General features: G+C 46.0%; 1 protein-coding gene across 2 annotated transcripts in view; it reads left to right on the plus strand.

The window, feature by feature from the left end:
• NBEAL1 (neurobeachin like 1) overlaps positions 1-25369 on the plus strand; it is a 1045477-nt gene that overhangs the window by 1009798 nt on the left and 10310 nt on the right. For both annotated transcript variants that reach the window (XM_078680248.1, XM_078680249.1), the window contains one exon: positions 14424-14572. In XM_078680248.1, the coding sequence (XP_078536374.1) occupies positions 14424-14572 (149 nt within the window). The remainder of the gene's footprint in view (positions 1-14423; positions 14573-25369) is intronic.

The following is a 25369-nucleotide window of genomic DNA, read 5'->3' on the forward strand; positions in this document are numbered from 1 at the left end:
CAGGGACCAATGGGTCCCTGTCCTGGGGTGAGTACACCCCCTAGCTTGCTCCTCTCCTGTGGGAGGGGAGCAGGAGCCTAGCTGGGATTGGGCAGGGCTCCCCATCTACAAGATGGCCAGAGCCCGGGGTCATGCTTCACCTCGTCTCCCCCACCTGAGGGGTGGGGTTGGCACAGGCTGGCACACCCCCCTTCCTGAGGTAGTTTTCCCCGCCAGTCTTCCTGCCAGAGTGGGGATTAGAACTGGTGGGGGCCAGTTGCTGGGTACAGTAAATGGTCTGGAGAAGCTCACAGAGGCGGCATGCCTTTGAAGATTCCTCCCTGCCCATCCTGGGGGAGGAGACCTAGCACCTCGCCCAAGATGTGCATTGTTGCAGGCCCAGGAGAGCGGGGGGCTCTCCACCCAGGGGTCCAGCAATGTGTCTGCTGTGTGGCAGCCTCTGCAGCCACTCAGCCCAGACGTGGATTGTAGGTTAGAATTTGAGAGGGCAACTCTAAGATGCCCTCTGGTGCATTTTACATTAAATCCCACACTGGCACCAGTGCGGGTTTAATGTGCTGAGAAGTTGGGTACCAAACTTGTCAGTCTTCAGTGTAGCCATTATGGTGCTGTGGAGTTCGTAATGACAACCTCCCAGCACCATATACTCTTAATGGGATCACTGCACTTCAGTGCCCAGGAATGGCCCTGGGTACTGTAGGGGCACAGGGCTCATGCACCTGTGCCCACACCTCTGGCATAGGGCACCCAGCTAGAGGGGTGACTGAAGTATGCCAGGGCAGTGGGTTTTGTGGGCATGGCACACAGGGAGGTGTGCCATGTTGACTCTTGGTTTAGTTCTGTACTTAGGCACTCAGCCTGCAAAGGCAGTGTGTGGGTGCCAGGGTACAGGGCCACTGAGGGTGGCACAATAAGTGCTGCAGCCCTCAGAGGTATTTTCTGGTCACCATGCCCTGGGTACCCATAGTACCATTTGCTAGGGGCTGATAGGTGGCCAGAGATGCCAATTGGGTTTTTAGTTTCAGCACAGTTTTAGGAAAGGAACACACACCCTGGGTACCTGGTTGGCAGGAACCCAGGGCACACTCAGTCAAAGCACATCCGCAGTTCAGAAAAAAGTGGGGGCATACCAAGGCAAGAAAGATGGCACTTTCTCACATCCGGCCATACTGTTATAGTACTTGCTAGAATTCATAGCACTAACACAGGTATTCAACAAGAGGTCATGGAGTGAGGCTAGGATCTCAGTGGTGGGAGACTTGTATAGGAGTGGTTTACCGACCATGTTTGCAACACTGAGCGAAGAGACAGGAATGTCGGCCGGAAAATTTATGGCACTTGCGGAGTTGACAAGGGCTGCCAGGATTGCATGGGGTGCTGAGGACACTGGGCCAGAATGATCTGACATGCTTACGATCATCCATGACTAAGACTTCTACAGACCTGCTGTGACTATCCTATATGCGACTCTGGCACTCTCTTTTTACACTGATATCTCCTCAGTTAAAACACAATGGGAACATTACCTTGGTAGGGTGATCCCGGACCCTAACTGGATTAGTGCTCTGGGCTACCACAAAATAGAGACTTGGCACCAGAGATTTGAATTTACTCGGATTAACTACCTACTTCAAATATACCTTTTGCCACAGTGAGTGGATAAGATATTCCCAGGAGCGCAAGATCTTTGCCCTGGATGTCGACACCCACTGGTGTATTTCTACCACATGGTATGGACCTGCGGGCATATTCAGATATGCTGGTCCACGTTACTCTGAATCACAGGGTAAATTGCTGAAAAAATGATTGTAACTGATCCCTCACTGCACTTGTTGGGAATTATAAGAGGCACCAAATAGACAAAATATAAATGTTTATTTGCTAAGCGGAATATTGTGATGGGGTGGATGGGCAGAACGACGCCCTCCGCTTTGTAATGACTGGAAAATGTCCACAAGTGAACGATGGTGGAAGCGGCCGCCGTCGTGCAGTGGTGGGCTGGGGAGTAATGGCGAACAGAGAGGGTTTCCTGGTGGCAACTGAGGACAAGTATGATGAATTGCCGCCATAGACAGGAGATATACCCCTCAGGCGATAAAGGGAACCTGTTGGGATGAAGTAGGGATCTGAATACTGGGTTGTTGACGAGTGACACATTTAGGAACCTTGGTAACTAGTCTAACAACTACGTACATTGGATACATAAGTTCTACTTGCAGATATACTCTGAGTGTGGGGAGGCAGATGGAGTTGCGGGTAGTTAATTTACTATTGTTGATAACTATTTCAAGCATGTACCATGGGCCGTAGGCTAATTATTCGATACACAGTACTGTTTATATGCTGTACAGGAAAGAGCAATTTACAAAAACAAAAGTTTGGCATAAACGAAATGTTTGCGGTTTTCACCTTGGCCAAGATTGTTGTGGTTTTAAGATCTGCATGATACATGCTACAACTTTCTCATCCTGCTTATTTCACTGTTCTTATATGTTCGAGGCATATGAGCTGCAGATTGCACACTGTGCATAGATCGCCACCTAGTGTTGGGCCCGGATGTTTGCAGTTTGTTGTTGTCCTGAAAAGTTCTTTGGAAGTCATGAGATAGGTAACTCCTCCTTTGGACCACATTGCGCCTGGGGATCAGCTCCATCCCCAGATTGTTTTTTTTCCGCCATCGGGCTCGGATGTGTTTCCTGCGCTCCGGTTAGGAACCAAATTTCCTTTGGCGCGCAATCCTCACCGAGTTCGACAGTATAGTAGAGTACCAGCTCCTCAGACTCCGAAGACTCCGACGTCGAGGAAGTCACTCCAGCTCAACGGGTCGTAAGTAAGATCGTCGACCCCAACCCTTCCTCGACACCCTCCAAAAAGGCTTCGGGCACACCCTCACCTTCGGACCCAGGTGCACACAGAGAGACTGCTTCCCACGCCCCGCCTTCGGGCCCGGCAAAGAAGCCCATCAAGTCTTCAGGCAGCTCAGGCTCAAGCCAGCCTATCCACGGTGCCGATCCTACACCGACACCAAAGTAAAAGCCATCTTCGTCAACCATGCCGACCGTTGCTCCGACACCGAAGCACGCGGCACCGAAGACTGGCAGCGGCTCAGCGATGCCGAAACCGCATGCGGAGCCAACTAAAAAAATGCCTAAAGCTCCAGATTCACATGCTTCGGAACCGAAAAAACACCCGGAACCGAAGAAACAGGTTCCGGTAAAGGACACTTCAAAAGGGCACACTTCCAAACCGAAATCAGCTACCGACTCGATGCCGAAAAAACCTACGGAGCTGAAAACCTCAACACCGAAGGATCTGCCCTGTTCAGAGGAACTTTTCACACCTGATCCTAGCCAAAAAACTCTTGTCAAGGATCCTAAGACTGGTCAGTTGACTCTCAGTTCCAAAAAGAGACCACTTGATGCGCCAGAACCTCCTCCTCCTCCAAAGAAGAGAGACATTGCAACCTCTCCATTAAGAGTGCCTTCTCCTCCACCTCCCCATACTGTTCCCCCTGCTACACCTACTCCACCTCACCATTCACCTACACCATCCCCTGATCCACAAGATGATGTAGACACAGACTCTGATGACACAGATGGAGGTGCACATGACCCAGCAGGGACCAATAGTCCCCCCTCATTCACCTAATCCATGGGATGATTACAACACCCCTGATGTGCCTCATGTCCCACAAGACGACATATACCCTTCTATACCATCCCCACCAGAGGACCCTATAGGTTTTAACCTACTAGTTCAAAGAGCTGCCCAATATCATGGGGTGGACTTACATACAGATGTGGTGGAGGAAGATTTCCTACTAGACACTTTTGATAACACACAAAGGTCTACTGCCATTTTACCAATGCTTAAGGGTGTAATCAAACATGCAACAGAGGTTTTTAAAGACCCCGTCAGGGCTAGGGTCCTCAATCCTCGAATTGAGAAAAAATATAAAGCTGCCCCTACAGATCCAGTCTATTAAAGGTCCAGCACCATTAGACTCTTTAGTAGTGTCTAATGCACGTAAACGTGCTAATTCTCAGACATCAGATGAGGCCTCACCACCAGACAAGGAATCTAAGCTACTTGACGCCTCAGGCAAAAGAACAGCGTCTCAAGCAGCTAATATCTGGCGAATCGCCAACACCCAAGCGTTGCTAGCCAGGCCATATGCCAGAGCTCATTATGATGAACTAGAGTTCATAATGCAGTATCTACCTGACAAATACAAAAATAGGGCCAATGAACCTATACAGGAAGGTAAAAATATTACCAACACTTCCATTAGCTGTGCCTTAGATGCGGCAGATACCGCCTCAAGAACAATTAATACCAGCACCCTCCTACGTAGACATGCTTGGCTACGTATCTCAGGTTTTAAACATGAGGTATAAAACTCCATCCTTAATCAGCCATTTGATGAGACACATTTATTTGGCCCAAATGTTGACGTGTCTTTAGAAAAGATGAAAAAAGACACAGATACAGAAAAATCTATGGGAGCCTTGCAACCGCAAGCTCCCAGACGTTCTTTTCGTCGCTCTTCATACAGAGGGAACACTAGAGGCTACTCAAGCCGAAAGTCCCTCCACCTCTTACAAAACCTCTAGCCAATCCACATTCACTAAGGGCTACCAAAGAGGGGGTTACAGGGGTAACAACAACAAAGGCAGAGGCAAAACCAACAACTCCCGCTCTGCGTCTACCCCTACCCAATGACTTTTCTCCCCTTCCCCCCCAACATTCCACTCCTGTGGGGGGAAGACTGCAACAATTCCTTCCTGCCTGGACCAACATCACATCAGACAGGTATGTGCGACACATTATTCAATCAGGTTACTGTCTAGAACTAACATCTACCCCCCCAAACATACCACTAAAACAACGTCCAATGTCACAAGAACATCTAGCACTGTTAAAGCAAGAAGTAGAATCCCTGATACAAAAAAGTGCAATAGAACCAGTTCCTCTGCGCCAACCAAACAAAGGGGTTTACTCTATACTTTCTGATTCCAAGAAAGGACGGCTCTCTAAGGCCTATTCTAGACATCAGACCGCTAAACATATACATACAGTCAGACCATTTTCACATGGTCACACTGCAACAAGTCCTGCTTCTGTTGCAAAACGACTTTCTTGCTACTTTAGATCTCAAGGACACATACTTCCACATTCCCATTCACAAGGCTCACAGGAAGTATCTCAGATTTGTAATAGACGGACAGCACTATCAATTCAAAGTACTTCCATTCGGAGTCACAACAGCACCAAGAGTATTCACCAAGTGCTTAGCAGTGGTGGCAGCGCATTTACGAAGACAACACATCCATGTCTTCCCGTACCTCGACGACTGGCTCATAAAAGCCAGCTCATACAACCAATGCGTGGAACACATTCATGCCACAATACAACTGCTTCACAACTTGGGGTTCACAATAAACCACGCCAAGTCCCATCTACAACCATCCAAAGAACAACAGTACCTCGGTGCCACAATAAACACCTCAAAAGCGCTTGCCTATCCCACTCCAGCAAGGATAGCCAGCATACAAACTCTTCTTACAAGGTTTCAGCTACAACACTCCCTTCCAGCAAGAGTGTTCATGCAACTCATAGGGATGATGGCCTCTTGCATTTTCATAGTGCCCCATGCAAGACTTCAAATGCGTCCGCTACAAGAATGCTTATCACGTCAGTGGAACCAGGCTCAAGGTCAATTGACAGACCTAGTTTATTTATTTATTTATTTATTCAAAGTTTTATATAGCGCGAACAGGATCCTTACAGATATCAGAGCGCTTCACAAAGACAGTGTAGGGGCAGTAGGAGTCAACAGAGATACTGGGAACAGTATAAAAGTCAATAACATGGTGATAACATGGGTAAAGCAACAATAACACGGTGACAATAACAATAACAATAAGATGGTAATAACATGGATAATAAAAAGCATACATAAAACCAATCCATATACAATCAGGTAGGGAAGTAATATAGGACAGTACAAGTCATTGATCCCAATACAGAGGTGTTCAGGTGGATCAGTAAACCAACGTGTATCATATCTTGGTCGATAGTAAGAGAGTAGCGTAGTAGTGCCACTCTACAGGTAAAGTGTAGTGCCAAGGGATAGGGTGAGCAGTGATACAATGCGGAGTCTCTGAACCAACATCTATGGCGATCAGGAGATCTTGGCCAGAAGGATGGTTTTCACCTCTTTCTTGAAGAGTGCCGTGGAGGAGATCAGCCTGGTTTCAGGCGGGAGCGCATTCCAGATCCTGGGTGCCATTCCTGAGAAGGAGCGCTTGTAAGTTTTCGCTTTCCGGAATCTACGAGGTTTCAGGAGTAGATTTTTTGTGCTCCTATTGGTTCTCGAGCCTCCTGATATAGACAGCTTTTGAGCGAGGTAGTTGGGTGCCTTGTGGAGCACGGCCGCGTGTGTCATAACTGCAATTTTTAGCTGTATTCTGGCTTCAAAAGGCAGCCATTTTAGAGACTTTAAGTCTGGGGATATGTGCGAATGCTTTCTAGAGCCAGTAATGAGTCTCGCGGCAGCGTTCAGGGAGGCTCTTAAGGGTGCTGTTGTGGATAGCGGGAGACCGCTGAGGGCCGCAATTCCGTAGTCAATTCGAGGGATGACTAAAGCTTGTACAGCAGTTTGGAAGTCTTTGGCCGGGAGGAAGGGTTTAATTTTCCTCAGTGTGTTAATTTGGAAATTAGCTGCTTTAGTGGCTTTGCTGACGTGCTGCTGCATGTTGAGCTTGTCGTCGAGTGTGATGCCTAGGGATTTCGCCGAGTCCACGATGGTAGGTTGGACATTGAGTGCTGTTAGGTTGTTGAGCCAGGTTTGGGTGGAGGACGTTTTCGCCGGGGGTGAGATGAGTAGGAACTCAGTTTTCAGCGCGTTTAGTTTGAGGTGATTATTGGCCAGCCAAGATTGGGTGTTAATAAGCGTGGAATTCAGATGTTTGATATCTTCCGGGGATTGTAACTTTAGATAGAGTTGTGTGTCATCGGCATACATATGGAATTGAACATTGGATGCTTGAAGCAAGGTGGCGAGCGGTTCCATAACGAGGTTGAACAGTGTAGGGGAGAGGGTGGATCCTTGTGGAACACCTAGATCTGCAGGCATAGGTGTAGATAGCACATTGTCGATCTTGAACCTCTGAGACCGATTGTGAAGGAAGGACGAAAACCACTTGAGAACAGTTCCCGATAGCCCCATTCGAGTATTTAGCAGCTCCAGCAAGTTCTCATGTTTGACCGTGTCAAATGCTGACGAGAGGTCAAGAAGGATGAGGAGGCAGGACTCATTGCGATCCAGAATTTGGAGGGCGTCATCAATTATGTGTGTCATAGCTGTTTCCGTGCTATGTTTCGCTCTGAAACCTGATTGATGAGGGTTGAGGAGGTCAAATTGATCAATGTGTTTTGTTAGTTGGAGTTGGACACATTTCTCCAGCAGTTTGGCCAGGGTGGGGATATTGGTGATGGGCCGATAGTTGTTTAGGTCAGACGGATCAGCAGTAGGTTTCTTGAGTATAGGCGTGACTTGCCCCACCTTAAGGGAGTCTGGAATGTGGCCTTGCTGCAAAGAGCTGTTGATGATCTTGGTCCAGAGAGGGAGGAGCAAGGGGGTAAAGTCTTTTACAGCATTAGCAGGTAGAGGGTCTGTGAGGTGATTAGAGGGCTTCAAGGTGCAGAGCAGTTTGTGTATTGCTTCTTCCGAATAGGTATCGAAGTACTGCCAGGATGCCTTGTTTTTAGGTTGAGTGTCTGCCATTCTGGTGTGGTTGGGGTATCGGCTTACATCCATGATGAGGTCATTTCTTATGTTGTCAGTCTTTAGTTTAAAGAAAGCAGAGAAGGCTTCACAGTGTGGGGTGCCATTTGTTGTGCTGTTTGATTGTGTGGGTTGTGCCTTTGTTTGGGTCTGGATTAGCTCGAACAGTTTTCTTGGCCTGTTCTTCGCTTGGTCCAACTGGCGGCTGAAGAAGTCCGACTTTGTGCGCTTTATATTCCTAAAGTAGACATTTCTCTTGTTCTTAAGCTTTTTGAGATGCAGTGCTGAAGGGTCCGATCTCCAGGTGCGCTCTGCCATTCGCATATTACGCCTCTCATCATTGAGTCTGTCATCATACCAGGGGTTAGAGATTTTGGTGGAGACTCTCTTCAGTTGCAAAGGGGCGACTTCATTGACTATTGTATTCATAGAGTCAAGGTAGTGGTCAGTTAGTGATTGAACATCTGAGGCACCTGAAGGGGGAAGGAGGAGGTTGCCGATGTGGGGTGGTAGGGTTGAGGGGTTAAGATTCTTCAGATCCCTTTTCCATATTTTGGATTTGATTGGTTGAGTAGGGTTAGGTTTAACTTTTTCGTTGATAAAGAAGGTGATAATGTGGTGATCTGACCAATCACAGGGTAGAATCGCCTCCAGTTGAATAGCGTTCTCTTTGGCAATGATGAGATCGAGAATCGCGCCTTTGTCGTGTGTTGGTTTATCGCATAATTGGCTGAGGTCAAGCGCATTGAGGAACGATTTGAGACTATTCACCACGGTGTCGGTAGTGTTGGTAGACGGTCGGACTCATCGCTCTCTGCAGTGGTGGAACACCAAAAACCATTCCAAGGAACGACCGTTCCTAGAGCCATTCCTCAGATAATCTTAACTGCGGACGCACCGCTCTCTGGCTCGGGGGCCCACCTACTGCAACACACCATGCAAGGCAAGTGGACACCACAACAAATGTTATTCCACATCAATCATCTGGAGTTACTAGCAATATTCCTAGCACTAAAAGCTTTCCAGAAGCAAGTATTAAACAAAGCTGTGTTAGTCTGCACAGACAACATGACAGCCATGTATTACATACAGAAGCAGGCAGACACACACACCCTGCAGCTATCTCAACTAGCACAGGACATATGGCGGTGGGCTATACATCAAAACATATTCCTTCTAGCCCAGCATGTTCCAGGAGTACAAAATATCATAGCGGATCTGTTAAGTCGACAAACACAACAGACCCACGAGTGGGAACTTCATATGCAAGTTCTTCAGCCATTCTTTCAGATGTGGGCACAACCTCAGATAGACCTATTTGCCACCCACGAAAACGCCAAATGCCCAAGCTTCGCCGCCAGATATCCACACCTACTGTCCAAATGAAATGCAATATGGATGAACTGGTCAAACAGATTTGCGTACGCTTTTCCACCTCTACCACTCATGCCACTAGTAGTACGCAAACTACAGCAGCATTCTCTGACGCTCATCCTAGTTGCCCAAGTGTGGGCCAGACAGCCGTGGTACACCACACTGCTACAACTGTCGGTAGTACTGCACCAAAAATTACACCCGTCTCCACACCTCTTAACACAGAACCGTGGAGAGATCAGACACCCGGACCCAGCTCAGCTCAACCTTGCGATCTGGCTCCTGAAATCCTAGAATTTGGATATTTGAACCTTCCTCCAGACTGCATGAATGTCATAAAAGAAGCTAGACGTCCAACCACTAGGGCATGTTATGCAGCCAAGTGGAAAAGATTTGTAATATATTCTCACAACAACAATATTAATCCTCTAGATGTGTCTATTCAACACATCATAGGATACTTACTGCATCTCCAAAGATGCAACTTGGCCTATACGTCTATTAGACTACATCAAGCTGCAATAGCAGAGTATCTACAAAACAGACATCTATCTCTATTCAGAGTGCCTGCCTTTAAAGCCTTTATGGAAGGGCTTAAAAGAATAATTCCTCCCAGAGTACCACCTTCACCTGTGTGGAATTTGAACGTTGTTCTCCCACGGTTAATGGGGCCTCCTTTCGAACCCTTACACAAATGTGAACTACAATTTTTAACATGGAAAGTTGCGTTCCTAGTAGCTATTACCTCTCTGCGGAGAGTTAGTGAACTACAAGCTCTAACCATTCAAGAACCCTTTTTGCAAATGCATCACAATAAGGTAGCTCTGCGTACCAATCCAAAATTCTTACCCTAAGTCATTTCTCCATTCCATCTCAGTTAATCTGTGGAACTGCCCGTTTTTTTCTCGCAACCACAGACAGTACCAGAAAGAGCTCTTCACACATTAGATGTCAAAAGAGCATTGCTATACTACATAGAGAGGACACAACCCTTTCGTAAGACAAAACAACTTTTTGTGTCTTTCTCACCACCACACAAAGGTAATCCCATTTCAAAATCTGGCATAGCTAGATGGATTGTCAAATGCATACAGGTTTGCTACCATAAAGCTAAACCTACGTTATCTGTTCCTCCTAAAGCCCACTCTACAAGAAAAATAGGGGCTTCAATGGCATTTTTAGGGAACATTCCTCTATATGACATCTGCAGAGCAGCTACAGGGTCTACACCGTACACATTCACAAAACACTATTGTGTAGATGTGCAAACCAAGCAACAAGCTAATGTGGACCAGGCTGTTCTCAAAACATTATTCCAAACTACTGCAACAGATAGAGGTGGTCGCCGCTAGGGATGGGTACTGCTATACAATCTATGCACAGTGTGCAATCTGCAGCTCATATGCCTCGAACGGAAAATGCTACTTACCAGTATGCATCTGTTCTTGGCATGTAGAGCTGCACACACCCACCCCCCTCCCCTGCTACCCTTATCTGTTCCAGTATTATCTTAATTAGATGCAAATTACATGGGCATCCTTCCTTTTCTTGCAAAGCTCCATTGTTTCCCTAATGGCGAAAAACAATCTGGGGATGGAGCAGATGCCCATACGCAATGTGGTCCAAAGGAGGAGTCACCTATCTCGTGACTTCCAAAGAACTTTTCAGGACAACAACAAACTACAAACATCCGGGCCCAACACTAGGTGGCGATCTATGCACAGTGTGCACAGTGTGCAACTCTGCAGCTCTACATGCCAAGAACAGATGCATACTGGTAAGTAGCATTTTCCTTGTGGTGAATACATTTTGGTACAAGCTCAGTGCTCCCCTTTTTAACCCTATTTCATGCCCCAGATTCTACAACAAATATTTTTTGGGTGTTGAATTAGTTTTTTTGCATCTGACTAATGAAAGGCTGCACAGAGGATGAGCCTGGGTTCTCGATCTGTCCCTGTGTACGAAAATTATTACATGCATCTTTGAGGCCTAATTTGTTAGTCTGGCTTCCGCGGACCATCATCTTCCATTGAGTGTGACGGATGGTATCGTAGCAGTATACAATATTATCACAGATAAGGATGAAAATACCAATAAGGTTTGCACAATTCAGTGGCTAGTTTTCTCATCCATGCTCTATATATGTGCTCATTCTTGGTCCTAGGATTTTTATGGGTGTAAAAACCACCATTGGGACATACCAGTACAGCACTGTTATGGGTTTACATTGGCCAGATACAAATTTTTATTATCCTTTCCAATTCATTTTCCGTGTTTGTTTCCACCAGATCTGATGAGATTGTCTATCCATCAGTGAAAAAAATATTTTGAGATATTATTACTGAACCGGCAATGCACACTTGAACATTTTCTAATTCACATCTTCCATTCTCTGATGGCATCTTGCTTTGTCCATGTGTCAAGACTTAGACTTTGGATCCATCCCTTTAGCATTAAAGGTCCACCTGTTCCAGCATTCAAGTAGCCTTCAGAAAGCGCCCTGCCTTCAAGCACTGACACATTTAGCAGAATTAGAGATATTTTCCTGAAAGAGTGGGGATCACCTCAAACCTTGCCGTTGAGTGCCTCATGCTCACAAGAGGATAGTTGTCTTTACGTAAAACCTGTGAAGCAGAGAGGTATTTGCCTGACTGTTCACTCTTTTTGCCTTGTGATAAACAAGTGCATTGGTTCTGAAAGACCGCACAATAAGATGCATTGCAGCAAAGATATTTTATCAGCTTTGTCTGCCAAATCTAAGTGAAATCCTTATCATGGCCGCGAACCTAGTTTCCTCTTAGAACTTAGAGGCTTATGCTCTGAACTCTCCGGAATGGCTTATTCACCAGCGAAAACTTCATGATAAATGATAACATTTAGTCTATCAGGGCTCAGTAGAGTACCATCTATTCGTTAGCATTGCCTCTTAGGGATAATGTCAACAAGCCGGGACTTAGCATGTCATGTAAAGTTTAGAGGGCTGGCTGCCAAATGGTTGGGGCACAGAGACACTGTCTCTGCCTGTCAGATTTAGAACTTTCCAGAGGAGGCAGTGGAAAAAGAATGATTGGCTGATGTCCGACATAGAGCGAACACAAGGAGATGATGGACGGAGCGCTGAAACTTTTCAGACACTCACCCACAGTCACAGATCTGGGTTGAATCCATCTTCGTTCTTTAGCTCACTTAGCCACCTCAGTTCATACCCAGCTGATGTCTGACTTGCCATAATGACATAGGTGATCTCTTGGCGCTATTCTTTGCCAAGGACAGCCTTCCCGAGTGGAGGTCTGCATTTTCTTCTAGCACGTGATCCTTATTACTCTCTGGGACCACCACCATCTTGTATTTTGAGGCACCTCACCTCAAATGCAACATTTTAGAACTAATTACTGTTTGTACTATGATCCTTATTTGAATGCTGATGCCAGAATGTTTCTAGGTGTCCAAGATGTGGGGAAGATGAAGCTGATATAAGTCATGTTTTCAGAATACCAGGCACAGGTAGAATATTTTACACGGATTGTCAAGATGGTGAAAACTCTGACTAATTCTCGATATAACATTCCTAGCGAAGCTTTTGAGATGGGTGTAAATGATACACAGATTGTGTTGTTACAACTTTTTGGTCAAATATAATGAAAAACTATGCATGGCCAAAAACTTTGATTAAAAAAAATCCCTCTGATTTTCTTCAGTGGCTCTTAGCTCAAATTAGTGATATAAAACACAAAGTTTTATATCACTAATTTAGAGTAAGTGTAGAGGCAAATTACATTTTATTTGTACCAATGTTATGTTATGTTATGTTATACTGTATTTCTAAAGTGCACGGCTACTCAAAGTGTCCCGGCGCTGCTACACTGAATCCCCCGCCACCCCCCTAAGAAGAAAGAATCACAGGAAAGGACTCCGAACAAAAGTGTTTTCAATTTCTTCTTAAAGACTAGCGGGTCCGGAAACCTCCTAAGCGCAAGGGGAAGCTCATTCCAGGCAAGGCCAGCTTTGCGAGTGAAACAGCAGCCCCCCAGCCTATGACGCAGAAACCGTGGATTCTGTATGAGGAGTTGGTCCGATGACCGCAAATGCCTAGATGGAATATAGAAAGCAAAGCGCTTCTGAAGATACAAGGCCCGTTGGACAACGGCCAGCATTTTGAATTTCAGGCGAGCCTCTACTGGGAGCCAGTGAAGGTGCTGGAGATGAACCTGCACACTCTGCCAGGACGAAAAACCCAGCAGGAGCCTCGCCGCCGCGTTTTGGACTACCTGCAGTTTTTTTACCAGATAGCCCGGACAACCCACTAGAAGCGCGTTGGAATAGTCTAGCCTGGAAAGAATCAGCGCCCGGACCACCGTTTCTTTAGCCTCTGCAGGCAGGAGGGGGAGAAATGTGCGCAGCGTTCTCAGTATGCCAAAACAAGTCCCAGTACGTTTTTTGACATGCATCGCAAAATTCTAATTTTCCTCAAACCAGACCCCCAAATTTTTTGCAAGGCCTTTGTCAGATTGAGGGGGCGGAAAGTCCGGAGGCCACAGTCTGGCTCTGAAATCCGCAGGAAACGCTTCAAACAGGAGCACCTCCGATTTCTCCTCGTTACATTTGAGCTGCGCGTTGGCCAACCAACGAAACACAGCAGAGAGACAACACTGAGCCGAACTGACCGAATCCTCGCACCTTCTCCAGGTGAACAATAGCTGCGTGTCATCCGCGTAGGCCATCACCTTAGCCCCCAGTGACTCCGCCAGGTAGACCAGGGGAGTCACATAGATGTTAAACAAAAGGGGGCTAAGCGAAGAGCCCTACAGGACACCAGTGGCCGATGGAGCCGATACTGGAAATCAGGGCCGGACTGGCTACCGGGCAGTTTGGAATGCTCCTGAGCTGGGGGGTGATTTCGTTCATGGAGACCTGCGTGTGCTAAACGAAATTCGTTTTGCATTAATTATTTCGAAGCACAGGCAGGTCTCCATGAACGAAATCAGCCCCCACCGCAGTGAAATTAGCCAGCAGCTCGGCAGCTTTCTAAACTGCCCGGTAGCCAGTCTGGCCCTGCTGGAAATACCATAGATGAAAAGACATATATTTTATTGATTCCATCTTTGTTTATTGTTTTATATTTACGTTTCATAACTGGTGTATTTCTTTCCGAATTTAAATTCGTCTTGGATATTGTAATAATATATGTATTGAAAAATTTATAGATGTGCCTACGGTAGTTTTTTGTATATTTTTCAACTTGTCACTCCTTTTCCCGTAGAATAAAAATGCTCTCCATCTGTACTCTGTGAATGGGAAATACTTGGGTACAGAGAACCTTAAGGAACAGGTGTCTGATGTATGTGTAACTGAAGAACATATTGTGATGGGCAGCATGCAGGGAGTTCTCTCCATAAGAGACCTGTACAGGTAAGAAGTCTGACATGATGTTGTTACTGCTTGAAGTGAACAAAGCCTAGTTTTTAGTGTTCAGTTTTTTGCCTTATAAAAGTAGTCATACTGTGATGTGTGTGGTATTTTCAAAACTTTTGCACATAACATGCACACAAGGAAACATATCCAGTTTTGCAGCATGGAATAGTGTAGACCCACGTGTATATTGTACTATTTAGTGGTTGACTTAGTAGTGCACTTAATTTATGGAAAATGGCTTCCCTGTTAGGGGGGTCGGCAAATGCATGTCAGCCATGAAACCTTACGTATGACTTTAGACAGTGATAAAGCAAAAACGATGCAGAAGTTCTAAGAACTAAGGAAATGAAAGATTCAAAGTCTAAAACGTATTTCACAACTGAAAGAGTAACACATGTAGCTGAATTAACCAGTGCATGACTTGGCGACAAACCATGAGAATAGCAGCACAAGAACAAAGAGAGATTTATGCCAGAAATGCCAGTCAGTATGGAAAATATACCCTACAAACTTTGGTGGATTTTAAGTGAGATGATGAAGAGCTTCTGTGAAGTGTTAAAATGCCATTTAATGTAACCTTAAGATCAGCTTCACACACTTTAGAGTTAGGTTTAACTAACAACTAATACTTAACAGAGAAAACAACCATCTTAAACATAAACCCTGTAAGACCCTTATTAGAGGTGTATTATTGTGGTGATATCTCAAGGAAATTACCCCCATATGTGGATAAAGAAAAACATGTTAATGTCTGAAGAAGTATATCAAATTATGTATTCATGGAGAGTGTCTTTTAAGATTATGGGGTAAAACCTCCAACATGTCTTCAGCAAAAGAAGACCACATTATTTTGATGTGCTGAAAAGCACTCAAGAATGTTTCCGCATAGAAACTACTAGTAAGGGAAGCGGAAGAGCAAAAAGAACAATTTTCTGACAGAAACACTTCACCAAGAGTTGTGTGGCAGATTTTTGTCTACGCTAAAACATATAGTCCAACAGGGAAAAGTCAAGTTCGATAAACCACAACCTGATTTCATCCTGCTATCCTGTGATGGCTGTGGTAAATGTGTTCCTGTTGTTTCAGGATATAGAGGATTGAAAAAGGTCTGAGCGTAAGTACTACTAAGTCTTATTTGACACCGATTTCTGGCTGTTTTTCATGTGCTGGTCTGGAGTGACTCTGCACGTGAGACTGCCAATGCTGTTGTTCCCGAAGACACTGACCCATTGTCATACCTTTGCTGACATCCTTCTTGGAGCCTTGTCCAAGCCCTGCACAGGGTTTCCTGTGCACAGGACAATTGCCCGCCGCCATCGCCTCAGTCCTGGGGACCCAAGTTTCCTCACCCAGCACCCAACCCTGGAGTGCTTGGTGCTCCAACCTTCCCCCTCCTTTGTTAACCCTACCACTCCAAAAGATAGGTAATCCAAAAGGCTAAAAACCATTGGCAAGAGGATCTTCTCTTCCGTCAGCCTAGCACTGCGGTCAGTGAACACTGTGTGCCTTTTGGGCCAATACACCCAAACTGTGTGGGACTCTGATGGAGTGGTACATGCATAGACAATCTCATCAGATCTGGTGGAAACAAACACGGAAAATGAATTGGAAAGGATAAGAATAATAGTCTTGGAAAAGGTCCCAGCCATACTCTCCCATGCTATTGCTGATGGGCAAGATGCAGGAAAGTTCCCTGTGGTTCACGATGATCCACGAGCATTATCAATTTGCTGTGCTTCACTTTGGCATTACTTGCACCAGTTGGGTGTTCCCCCAAGGTGATCGTGGTTTCAGCACACCTGCGAAGGTCAAGGGCCCGAGTCTTCCCCTGCCTGTAAGACTGGCTGTTGAAAGCGTACTCACCCCAGGGGGTCGTCTCCCACCTCCATACTACGGCAAACCTCTTTCACTCACTGAGGTTCACTATCACCATGCCAACGTCACACCTTACTCCCTCTCAAACGCTCCCTTTCATCAGAGCTATTCTGGACACAGTGCAGTTTTGTGCCTTTCCTCCAGAACAGCCAGTCCAGGATATTAAGGCTATGATTTCGATATTTCAGTCTTTATCCTGGATTTTTGGTAAGGCTGACTGAGGCTGTTAGGCCTCATGGCCTCCTGCTTAGTTTTGCATGACTGTTGTGTTGGCATATGAGGGTTCTGCAGTGGGATCTAAAGTCCCAGTGGGTCCAGCATCAGGGGAACCTCTCCAACTTGTCCCAGATCTCGAAGGAAACTGCAGAATGCCTGTAATAGTGGCTACCAAACCATGTTTGGTTCAGCGACAGGCCCCTTCCTCAACCAGAGCTGATTGTAGTGACAGATGGGGTGGCCATCTGGGAGAGGTGGAGATCAGAGCACTATGGTCTCTGGCGGAGTTCCAGCTCCACATCAACTTGTTGGAGCTGCGGGGATCCAACTAACATTAACAACCTTTCTTCCTTCAATCAAGTGAAGACTGGTTCTAGTGTTCACCGAGAACACTTGCGCCATGTGGTATTACATCCAACAGGGCAATGTGGGGTCGACGGCCCTGTGTCAAGAGGCCCTGCGTCTCTGGACATGGCTGGAACGTCAGGGCATTTTCCTGGTAGTTCAACACATGGCAGACTCTCTGAATGCTGGAGTGCACAAACTCAGCCATACTGGATCACAAATGGCATCTCCATCCAAAGATGGTATAAGGTCTCTTATGAGACTGGGGAGAGCCTAAGTTAGATCTGTTCACCACTTCCAAGAATGCGCAATGTTAGCAGTTCTTTGCTTTGGAGTTTCCAATGTGGTCCTCTCTCGGAGACACTTTTTGTCTCAAGTGGAACTCAGACCTTCTGTACGCCTTTCTGCCGATTCGACTTCTGCCTGGTGTTCTTGAGAAGATCAGGAATGTCGGGGCTCAAGCCATTCTTGTGGCTCTGGATTGGGCATGGAGAGTTTGGTATCCTGAACTCCTGAGTATGAGTATCAGTCCTTCGATCAGGCTGCCTCTTTGGGTGGGTCTTGTGTCACAGCAGCAGGGCAGGATGCTCCACCCGAACCTGCGTATGCTACACCTTCATGCTTTGCCATTGAGCAGCGGCAGTTGACAGCTTTTGACCCCCCGCACACATACACACTCACAAAGTCTGCAATGTTATTCTGAAAACCAGGGGCCCCTCCACCATGACAGTATACGCCTGCTGTTGGGACACATTTATGACATGGCGTGCCTCTAAGAATATTGATCCTCTTTCTGCACTCTTTCTTCAAGTTTTGTTTATTCTTTCTCTGGTCCAGAAAGCCTTTGCTTTGGGCACTCTTTTTTGAGGTTGCCGTACTAACTTTCTTTGCTCAGGTCACCCATTGTGACTCGTTTTCTAAGGGGACCCCAACACCTGTTCCCTCCACACCCATTCATTATGCCCCATTCTGACGGGTGTGCACTTGGAGCTTCAACACAACTGTTCTCTCCATTTACTGACCATCAAAACAGCTATTCTGGTGGCCACAACATCCGCAGGAGGGTTTATGAACTGCAAGAACTGTCTGTGCACCCTCCCTACATGATCTTCTACTCAGACCTTTTCATGTGAGCCAAAATATCACCTTACCCACCATCTTTGCTCCGCCTCACCCTTTGAAAGAACAGGAGTGACTCCACCCACAGGCCCAAAAAGAGCATTGCCAGTGTTTAGTTTTATTTATTTATAATGCGTAGTTAATTAAAATGATTACATGTCCATTAAAATGTATTAAAAAGCAATACCAATAACATACAGTCAATTTAAACTGAACCTGACTAACAATTCGAACAATATAATATCAGGATTATTCAGAACACAGCAATAAAAATTATAAATCCACAGGGGCGATATTTACTAAAATCCCCTTTTACTTTGAGCTCCGAAAGACATGCATCTTTAAACCTGTTCAGGCAGTAAAGTGCTTATTGTGCTTGCAAACCCCATGCATTAAGGTGCCTGCCATGCTGCTGTTATAATACCTACAAATAAACATGCGCTTTTTTATACCAACACTCATGCTAAAGCTGAGTTATTCACCGACATATCCATTAACATTTTATTTCCTAGTAGACTCGCACAACCGGCAAAAAAGCACTGTGCTACTCCAACCGTAAGTGACTTATTTCTAAGAGGAAAACCATCTTAGTCAATGCTTATGAAGTAGAACTTTGCTCGATGGATGCATCACAGTAAGCAGCGCTTAAAATACTGTGCCAAGAAGTTATTATGAGTGTGGGAAAAAAAAAAGAAAAATTGCCTCAAAAGCCTAATAAAACTTAATGTCCTATACCAGGAGCAGATCATAGGTGCAATGCAGCAATTAATAGATCGCACAGGTACATAGCAATTTGAAAATTAATAGATCTCACAGGTACAAAGACAAATGACCTTAAAGAGTGGGTGACACTTTTAAATATCAAGGCAACTAAATATTGTTGAGCTCTAAACTAAAGAACAATGGATTATATTGTCTTTAATTCGTTCTGAAAATAACAACAATAATTTTACAAAGTTTAGATTCAATGTTGTGTTGGTAGGTATTAAGCACTCAATAACTGCATGCCTACAGGCACGAGCGCTCTACTTAATTCGGGGCTTCCTGGTGTACTGCCTTCGTGCAGCTAAAAGGTTAGGACACATACATAGAATATGTATTAACATTTCCTCAGCCTTACCACAAAGCCTACTTTCAAATTTTTGGGGGTCTTGGACCACGGCGGCAGCCTGTCCAAGGTTGGCAAGGCCCGAAGCGGTATTGTAAAAACTAACTTAATAAAACCTTGGAATAGCACTCATACAAATATGCCTGTGGCCCAGTGGAGGAGTAATTGTTAATAAATTTGCGCGCTTGGCTCAAATCCCTTTTGTCTTCCAGCCTCGATAGCATACAAGTTTGCTTATTTATTATCCTTTTAAAAGCAGCTACTGTACACAGGACAGTCAACACGCTGAACACTTGTAACTGCATGACGGATGATACCATATAATCTCTATGTGCTAAGGATCCATTCAAAGCACTTAACTCTTTCCAGATCAAGTTGTCCAGGGATCCTGGGTGACCATTTTTAAATCGATGGCATGCTTTGAGAACTGCTCCGTGTCTGGCTAGACTTTGTTTGACAAGGTCGAACTCTAGAGGCACTTGTGATTGGGGGACAAATGTGGGTAAGCCAAAGATGTGCTAATAGGTTTTAGCAATCAACCTTTCTAAGAGGTCAGAATCCTTCCCTCTCAATATTTCACTCCCATATGTAATGGTGGGGATAAGTTTGACGTTAATAATTTTAAGCTGTGGGCCATAAGTCGTGCCTTTCAGTGATTTTGAGAGTAGACCAAATGCAAAAATAAGAGTCCCTACTTTGGCCTTGACCTGGCACTTATATCTTTTATAGGTGCCTCTGGAGTCAGCATTGTCCTTATATTGATCGTACTAAAGAGCTCCAGGTGGATGATCAACTCTTTGCTCGGTATGTTAGGGCGAAGAAGGTAAAGACCAGGCAGAAAAGGACAATCTCACGATAGATAGTTCTCTGCATAACAATCTGCTATGCACTGGCCAAGAAGCAATCCCCTGAAGGCTTGCACGCTCATTCCATCAGAGCCAAGGCTGCGACCACTGCATTAGCTCACAGAGTTATTGCCATGGACAACTGTCGGGCAGTAACTTGAACATCGCTGCACACATTCACCAAGCATTACTGTTTGGACAGTTAGGTCCGTTATGACGGGCACGTTGCCCTTTCGGTCCTACAGCACTTTTTGGCTGAATCGGTTCGCAGTCCCACCACCGGGCAGGTATTGCTTGGGTATCTACTCTAAGGTAAGAAATCTGCAGCTAGAAGTTGCTATTAGGTGAAGAAGTTACTTACATTTGGTAACGCCTTATCTGGTAGAGAGTCTGGCTGCAGATTCCTTACTGACCCTCCCATCCTCCCCACTCTGCGGACACATTTCTGCATAGGGTCACCCTTCTGAGGCCTTTAGTGCTGCACAACAGTACATCAGCATCCTTCATGATTCCGCACTTCTGGCGTAGAAAGGTTGTGAAAAGAAACTGATGTCAGGGTGCTGGGTGGCACCTGTTAAGGCACCACGCATGACAATGCTGTCCAGAGCCGAGCGACACCACCTTGTGGCACGTAGGGGTACTGCTCAAGATTTTCCAGATCCAGTCTGACACCTGGGAATAATTCTAAGGTAAGGAATCTACGGCTAGATAGAGTCTCTACCAGATAAGACAATACCGAAGTTAAGTAACGTGTTCGTACAGATATTGTTAGGGGCATGGGCCAAACCTTGCTCTGGCCCTCCCCAGCCCCATCAGCCACCAGATTGCACGACACCACCACCCTGCCGACCTGTCATTTTTATCTCAACACCCCATACCTGCAATCTTGGTGGTGCAGATGTCTGCTCGCAAAACTAATCCCGTCATGTGCTCAACTACTCGCTTAGAAAGGGAGTCAAAACAGAAAGAGTTCTTCTGGTCCACCAGCCTTACACTTGATCTGTAAAAGCCAGCTGCCTGCTGCGGTATTCTTCCCACGTCTTTTGGGATTCGGTGGCTCAAGTCTTCCCAGGTGTTCCTGAAGCTCTCTGAACTGGCCTCACCCATGCTACACATGATGGTTGTGACACCATCACTTTCATCGGGCGAGCCATTGGCACCTGGGTCGGTATTCACTGCATACTTGCCTGTGGGCCACCATTTTTTTAGGTGATGTCCATGAGTCGCTCATGCTCTCTGGGCTTATCTGCCCACCTCACCAGCCACATAAGCCCTACCACTCTTGTAAAAACTTCAGTAGAGGTGCCCTATACTGCCAACCAATCCAACCTCAACAAGGCGCACAGCAGATTCATGGTTGAGGCTGTGGTGCCCACTGCACCCTGCAATCAAGGTCAGTGGGCCACCAGTACACTACCCCCTGCAGCCCAACCTGCCAGACCCCTTTAGCGGGCCATTAGTGGAGCACATCCACAATTGGGAGTCTCTACCTGACGATTCTTGCAGAGTTTGCAGGCCATAACACCTGACAGGTGGATTCTGTAAATGTTTTGGCAGAGATATGACCTACTTTTTATTCTCTCGCCACCGCACCCTTCACTGACCACTCCCCCCCCCGTAGTAACTGATGGAGGACCATCTATCCATTTTGCATCAGGAAGTGCATGTTCTTTTGGCCAAAAGGGCTATAGAGAGGGTGCCACACCAGCAGTAGGACATGGTTGTTATTCCAGCTACATTCTGCTGGCCAAGAAGGACATAGTCCTAAGTAAGAATTACAACCATCCTCTCAACGCCTTACTCCAGAAGGAAAAATCCTAAATGCTCACACTGGGCCAGGCCTGGCATGCCCTGGACCCTGGAGACTGGATGTCGTTATTGGACCTGCAGGATGCCTATCTCCATAACCCCTTCATGCATGCCCACCGGTGCTATTTGTGGTTCGTAGTGGAATAGGAGCATTTTCAGTTTAGTGTGCTCCCCTTTGGTTTCACTAGAGTCCCTCGGGTCTTCAAGCAAGTGATGGTGGTGGTGGCAGCATACCTTTGGGGTTCAGGGTTGCCAGCCTTTCTCCATCTTGATGACTGGCTGTTGAAGGCTGTATCACCTCAGGCAGTCGTCTACCACCTCCAGTGGACATATCTCGGTTTCATGCTTTTTCCCTGGGAGAGTCCATAACATTCAGACTAGGATCGTGATATTTCGGCCTCAGTCCTTGGTCCGGACTGTGAGACTACTGGGGCTGATGGCCCCCTACATCCTGCTGATATGCATATGCTGGCTCTGCAGTCGGATCTAAAGTCTCAGTCGCCCAACATCAAGGGGACCTCTCCGGACCACGTTCAGATTTCAGAGGAAACTGCAAATGATCTGCAGTGGTGGTTACTGGACTGCGATTAGGTCAGGGGCAGACCCTCCCTTGGCTGACAGTGGTGACTGATTCATTACTTCTCAGTTGGGGTGGCCATGCGGGAGATGAGGACAGCAGAGGCCTCTGGTTTCAAGTGTAGTCTCAGCTCCATATCATTCTTCTGGAGCTGAGGGGGATCTGCTTGGTGTTGAATGCCTTACTTCCATCCTTCAGTGGGTGACTAGTACAGGTTCTCACAGACAACACCACTGCCATGTATTACCACAACATACAGGGTTGGGAAATGGCTACACCTTCACGGAATCATTCTTGTGGTGAACCACCAGGCAGGATAGTTGAATGCCAGGAGGAAAAGCTCAGCCATCAGTGCCTAGTGGATCACAAGTGCCAGTTACGGCCAGAGGTGACGCAAAGTCTCTTCAGCAAATGGTGAGAACCTTGGCTCGATCTGTTTGACACAGCCAAGAATGTACGGTGTCAGAGCTTCCAGACATTGGAGTTTCCGAGGCAACTCTCACTCGGAGAAGCATTCTGCCTCATGTGGAACCGAGGCTTCTAAATGTCTTTCTGCCAATACCACCCCATCTCAGAGTTTCCAAGAACATCAGGACCAATAGTGCCCATACATCCTAGTAGTCCCAGATTGAGCACAGAGAGTATTGTATCCAGAATGCCAGGTCTGTCCTTCTGGGACGATCTGCTGTGCAGCCTCAAGGCAGAGATCTGCACCTGGTGGTTGATGTCATCTTGGCAACCAGTTGTGCCTTGACAAAAACTATATTTGTCTGTCATTAGGACAATTTTGTGCCTTGGTGGGGTACTCAGCAGATAGACAACTCCCATGCAAAGTTATCTAACATTTTGTTATTTGGTTTGTCCCTGGCCCGCAAGGCTGTGCTCTGGGCACAATTAAAGGGTACCTTTCAGCTTTTTGGAGTTTGCCAGCTCAGTCCTCATTATTTGAATCCCTAGTTATGTTATTATGTACTTTTTGAAACCTTTACATTTGCTTCCTCCCTTTCTCATGCCACAGTAGAACCGTAACTTGAGCCTACATTTCAGATGTGCACTCTATGTGCCACTCACAACTGGTTCTTGCAGCTTCTCACCTTTAAAACAGTCTTCCTCCTTGACATTGCATCGGCACAGCTTGTGAGTGAGCTTTAAGCTCTCTGTGCCAACCTGCCGTATACCACCTTCTTAGCTGGTTTTATGGACACGAGGATTCTTCCTTCCGAAAGTGGTCACACTGTTTCCAGTCGGTCAGAACATCGCCTTGTCATTGTTCTATTCTCCGCCTCACCCTTCTAAGGAGGAAGAGAGACTCTGTCACTTGGGTCCCAAGAGAGTGCTGAGCTCTTACAGAGATTGAACCAAAGAACACCGTGTGGACCGTCAGCTCTTTGTGGGGATCTCTGGAGCAAAAAAAGGCAAGGTTGTGCAGAAGAGAACCAATTCCTGCTGGCTCATACTTTGCATTAAGAGCTGCTAAGCACTGGCTAAAAAGCAGCCTCCAGAAGGGCTGTGTGATCATTATAGCATGGCCAAAGCTGTTACACTGCATTGGCATGCGGAGTCCCAGTCCTGGACATTTGACGAGTATCTACGTGGGCTTCCCTTTATACGGTTACAAAATATTATTTTCTGGACAGTCAAGTTCGCTGAGAAGAGCATTTTGCCCACTTAATTCTGCTGGACTTTATTGTTCGACTCGTTTCACAGACCCCCCTCCAAATAGATACTGCTTTAGTATCTATTCGAATGTTGAGGAACATGTGGCTAGAAGTCTCTACCAGAAGAACAGGTTATTTACCTTTGGTAATGCTCTTTCTGGTAGGGCATTTATCTAGGTGCAGATTCCTCAATGACCTCCCAACCTCATCTTTTTGTGGTTGGACTCTATCCATTAATAAGATCCCAAGTCTGTGAATCTGCACATTAGTCACACCAATTTGCTTTTGGGGCTCTGCATCTGGGAATGCAGACATTCTCAAAAGCAACTGACGTAAGTGCATGGAAGTAGCACATATATAGGCTCCGTATGTGTGGATCTGCGTGTAGTGGCTCGGAAAGAAAGCAACTGACGTCAGTGCATGGGAGTGGCCCCTATATGGGCTCTGGACATCATTTCCTGAGTGAAATAACAACAGTGCGGAGCAACACAGGGCCATCTACTGGAGCTCAGATGTAATGCTGAAAAGTTTCCAGATCTAGTCTGATGCCTGGGAAATATTTAAAAGGTAAGGAATCTGCGGGTGGACAGCATCTCTACCGGAAAGATCATTACCAAAGGGAAGTAACTTGTTCATTTAAGATATACCGTAGATGAATCAGACATGACATGATTGTATCACAAAGTAAGTTGTTCAGAGAAAACTGAAATGATTTGTCAAACTGCAAGATGTTGCATTCATTCGGTCCATACAGTTTTGAGCAGATTTGTAGAATTCATTTGTCCTTAAATCTAATTGTATTTATCTGATTTTCAGTCTTGAAAATTACTTTGTATGCAAAGTAAAACACTCCTGCAAGGAGTTTGAGTGCCTATTTACTTGCCACTTACAGAGTTTAAATTATTAACTACCTTATCGTTCACAAACAAACAAGACACAATAAATGTATGTGTTTTTGGATGGGCATCTTCCTTGCAACATGATGAGGGAGGGAACATCCTGGACTTGAACGTTACTGATCACGATGGATCAGCTGAACACCAAGTCTACTTAATTAATTAAATATCAAGTTTTATTGCTCCTGAACTCCTATGCACCGAATATTGATGACCCAACCTTTTTCTCTCAAATCCAAGATCTTGTCGCTTCGGATCTCGATGCCCCCTTCCTCTGGTTTGGGGATTTCAATTGTGTACTACACCCTGAGTTGGACCGACATCCCCCTAGATCGGGCACGAAACC

Source organism: Lissotriton helveticus, chromosome 3_1 (genome assembly GCF_964261635.1).
Source record: "Lissotriton helveticus chromosome 3_1, aLisHel1.1, whole genome shotgun sequence".
NCBI classification, from domain to species: domain Eukaryota; kingdom Metazoa; phylum Chordata; class Amphibia; order Caudata; family Salamandridae; genus Lissotriton; species Lissotriton helveticus.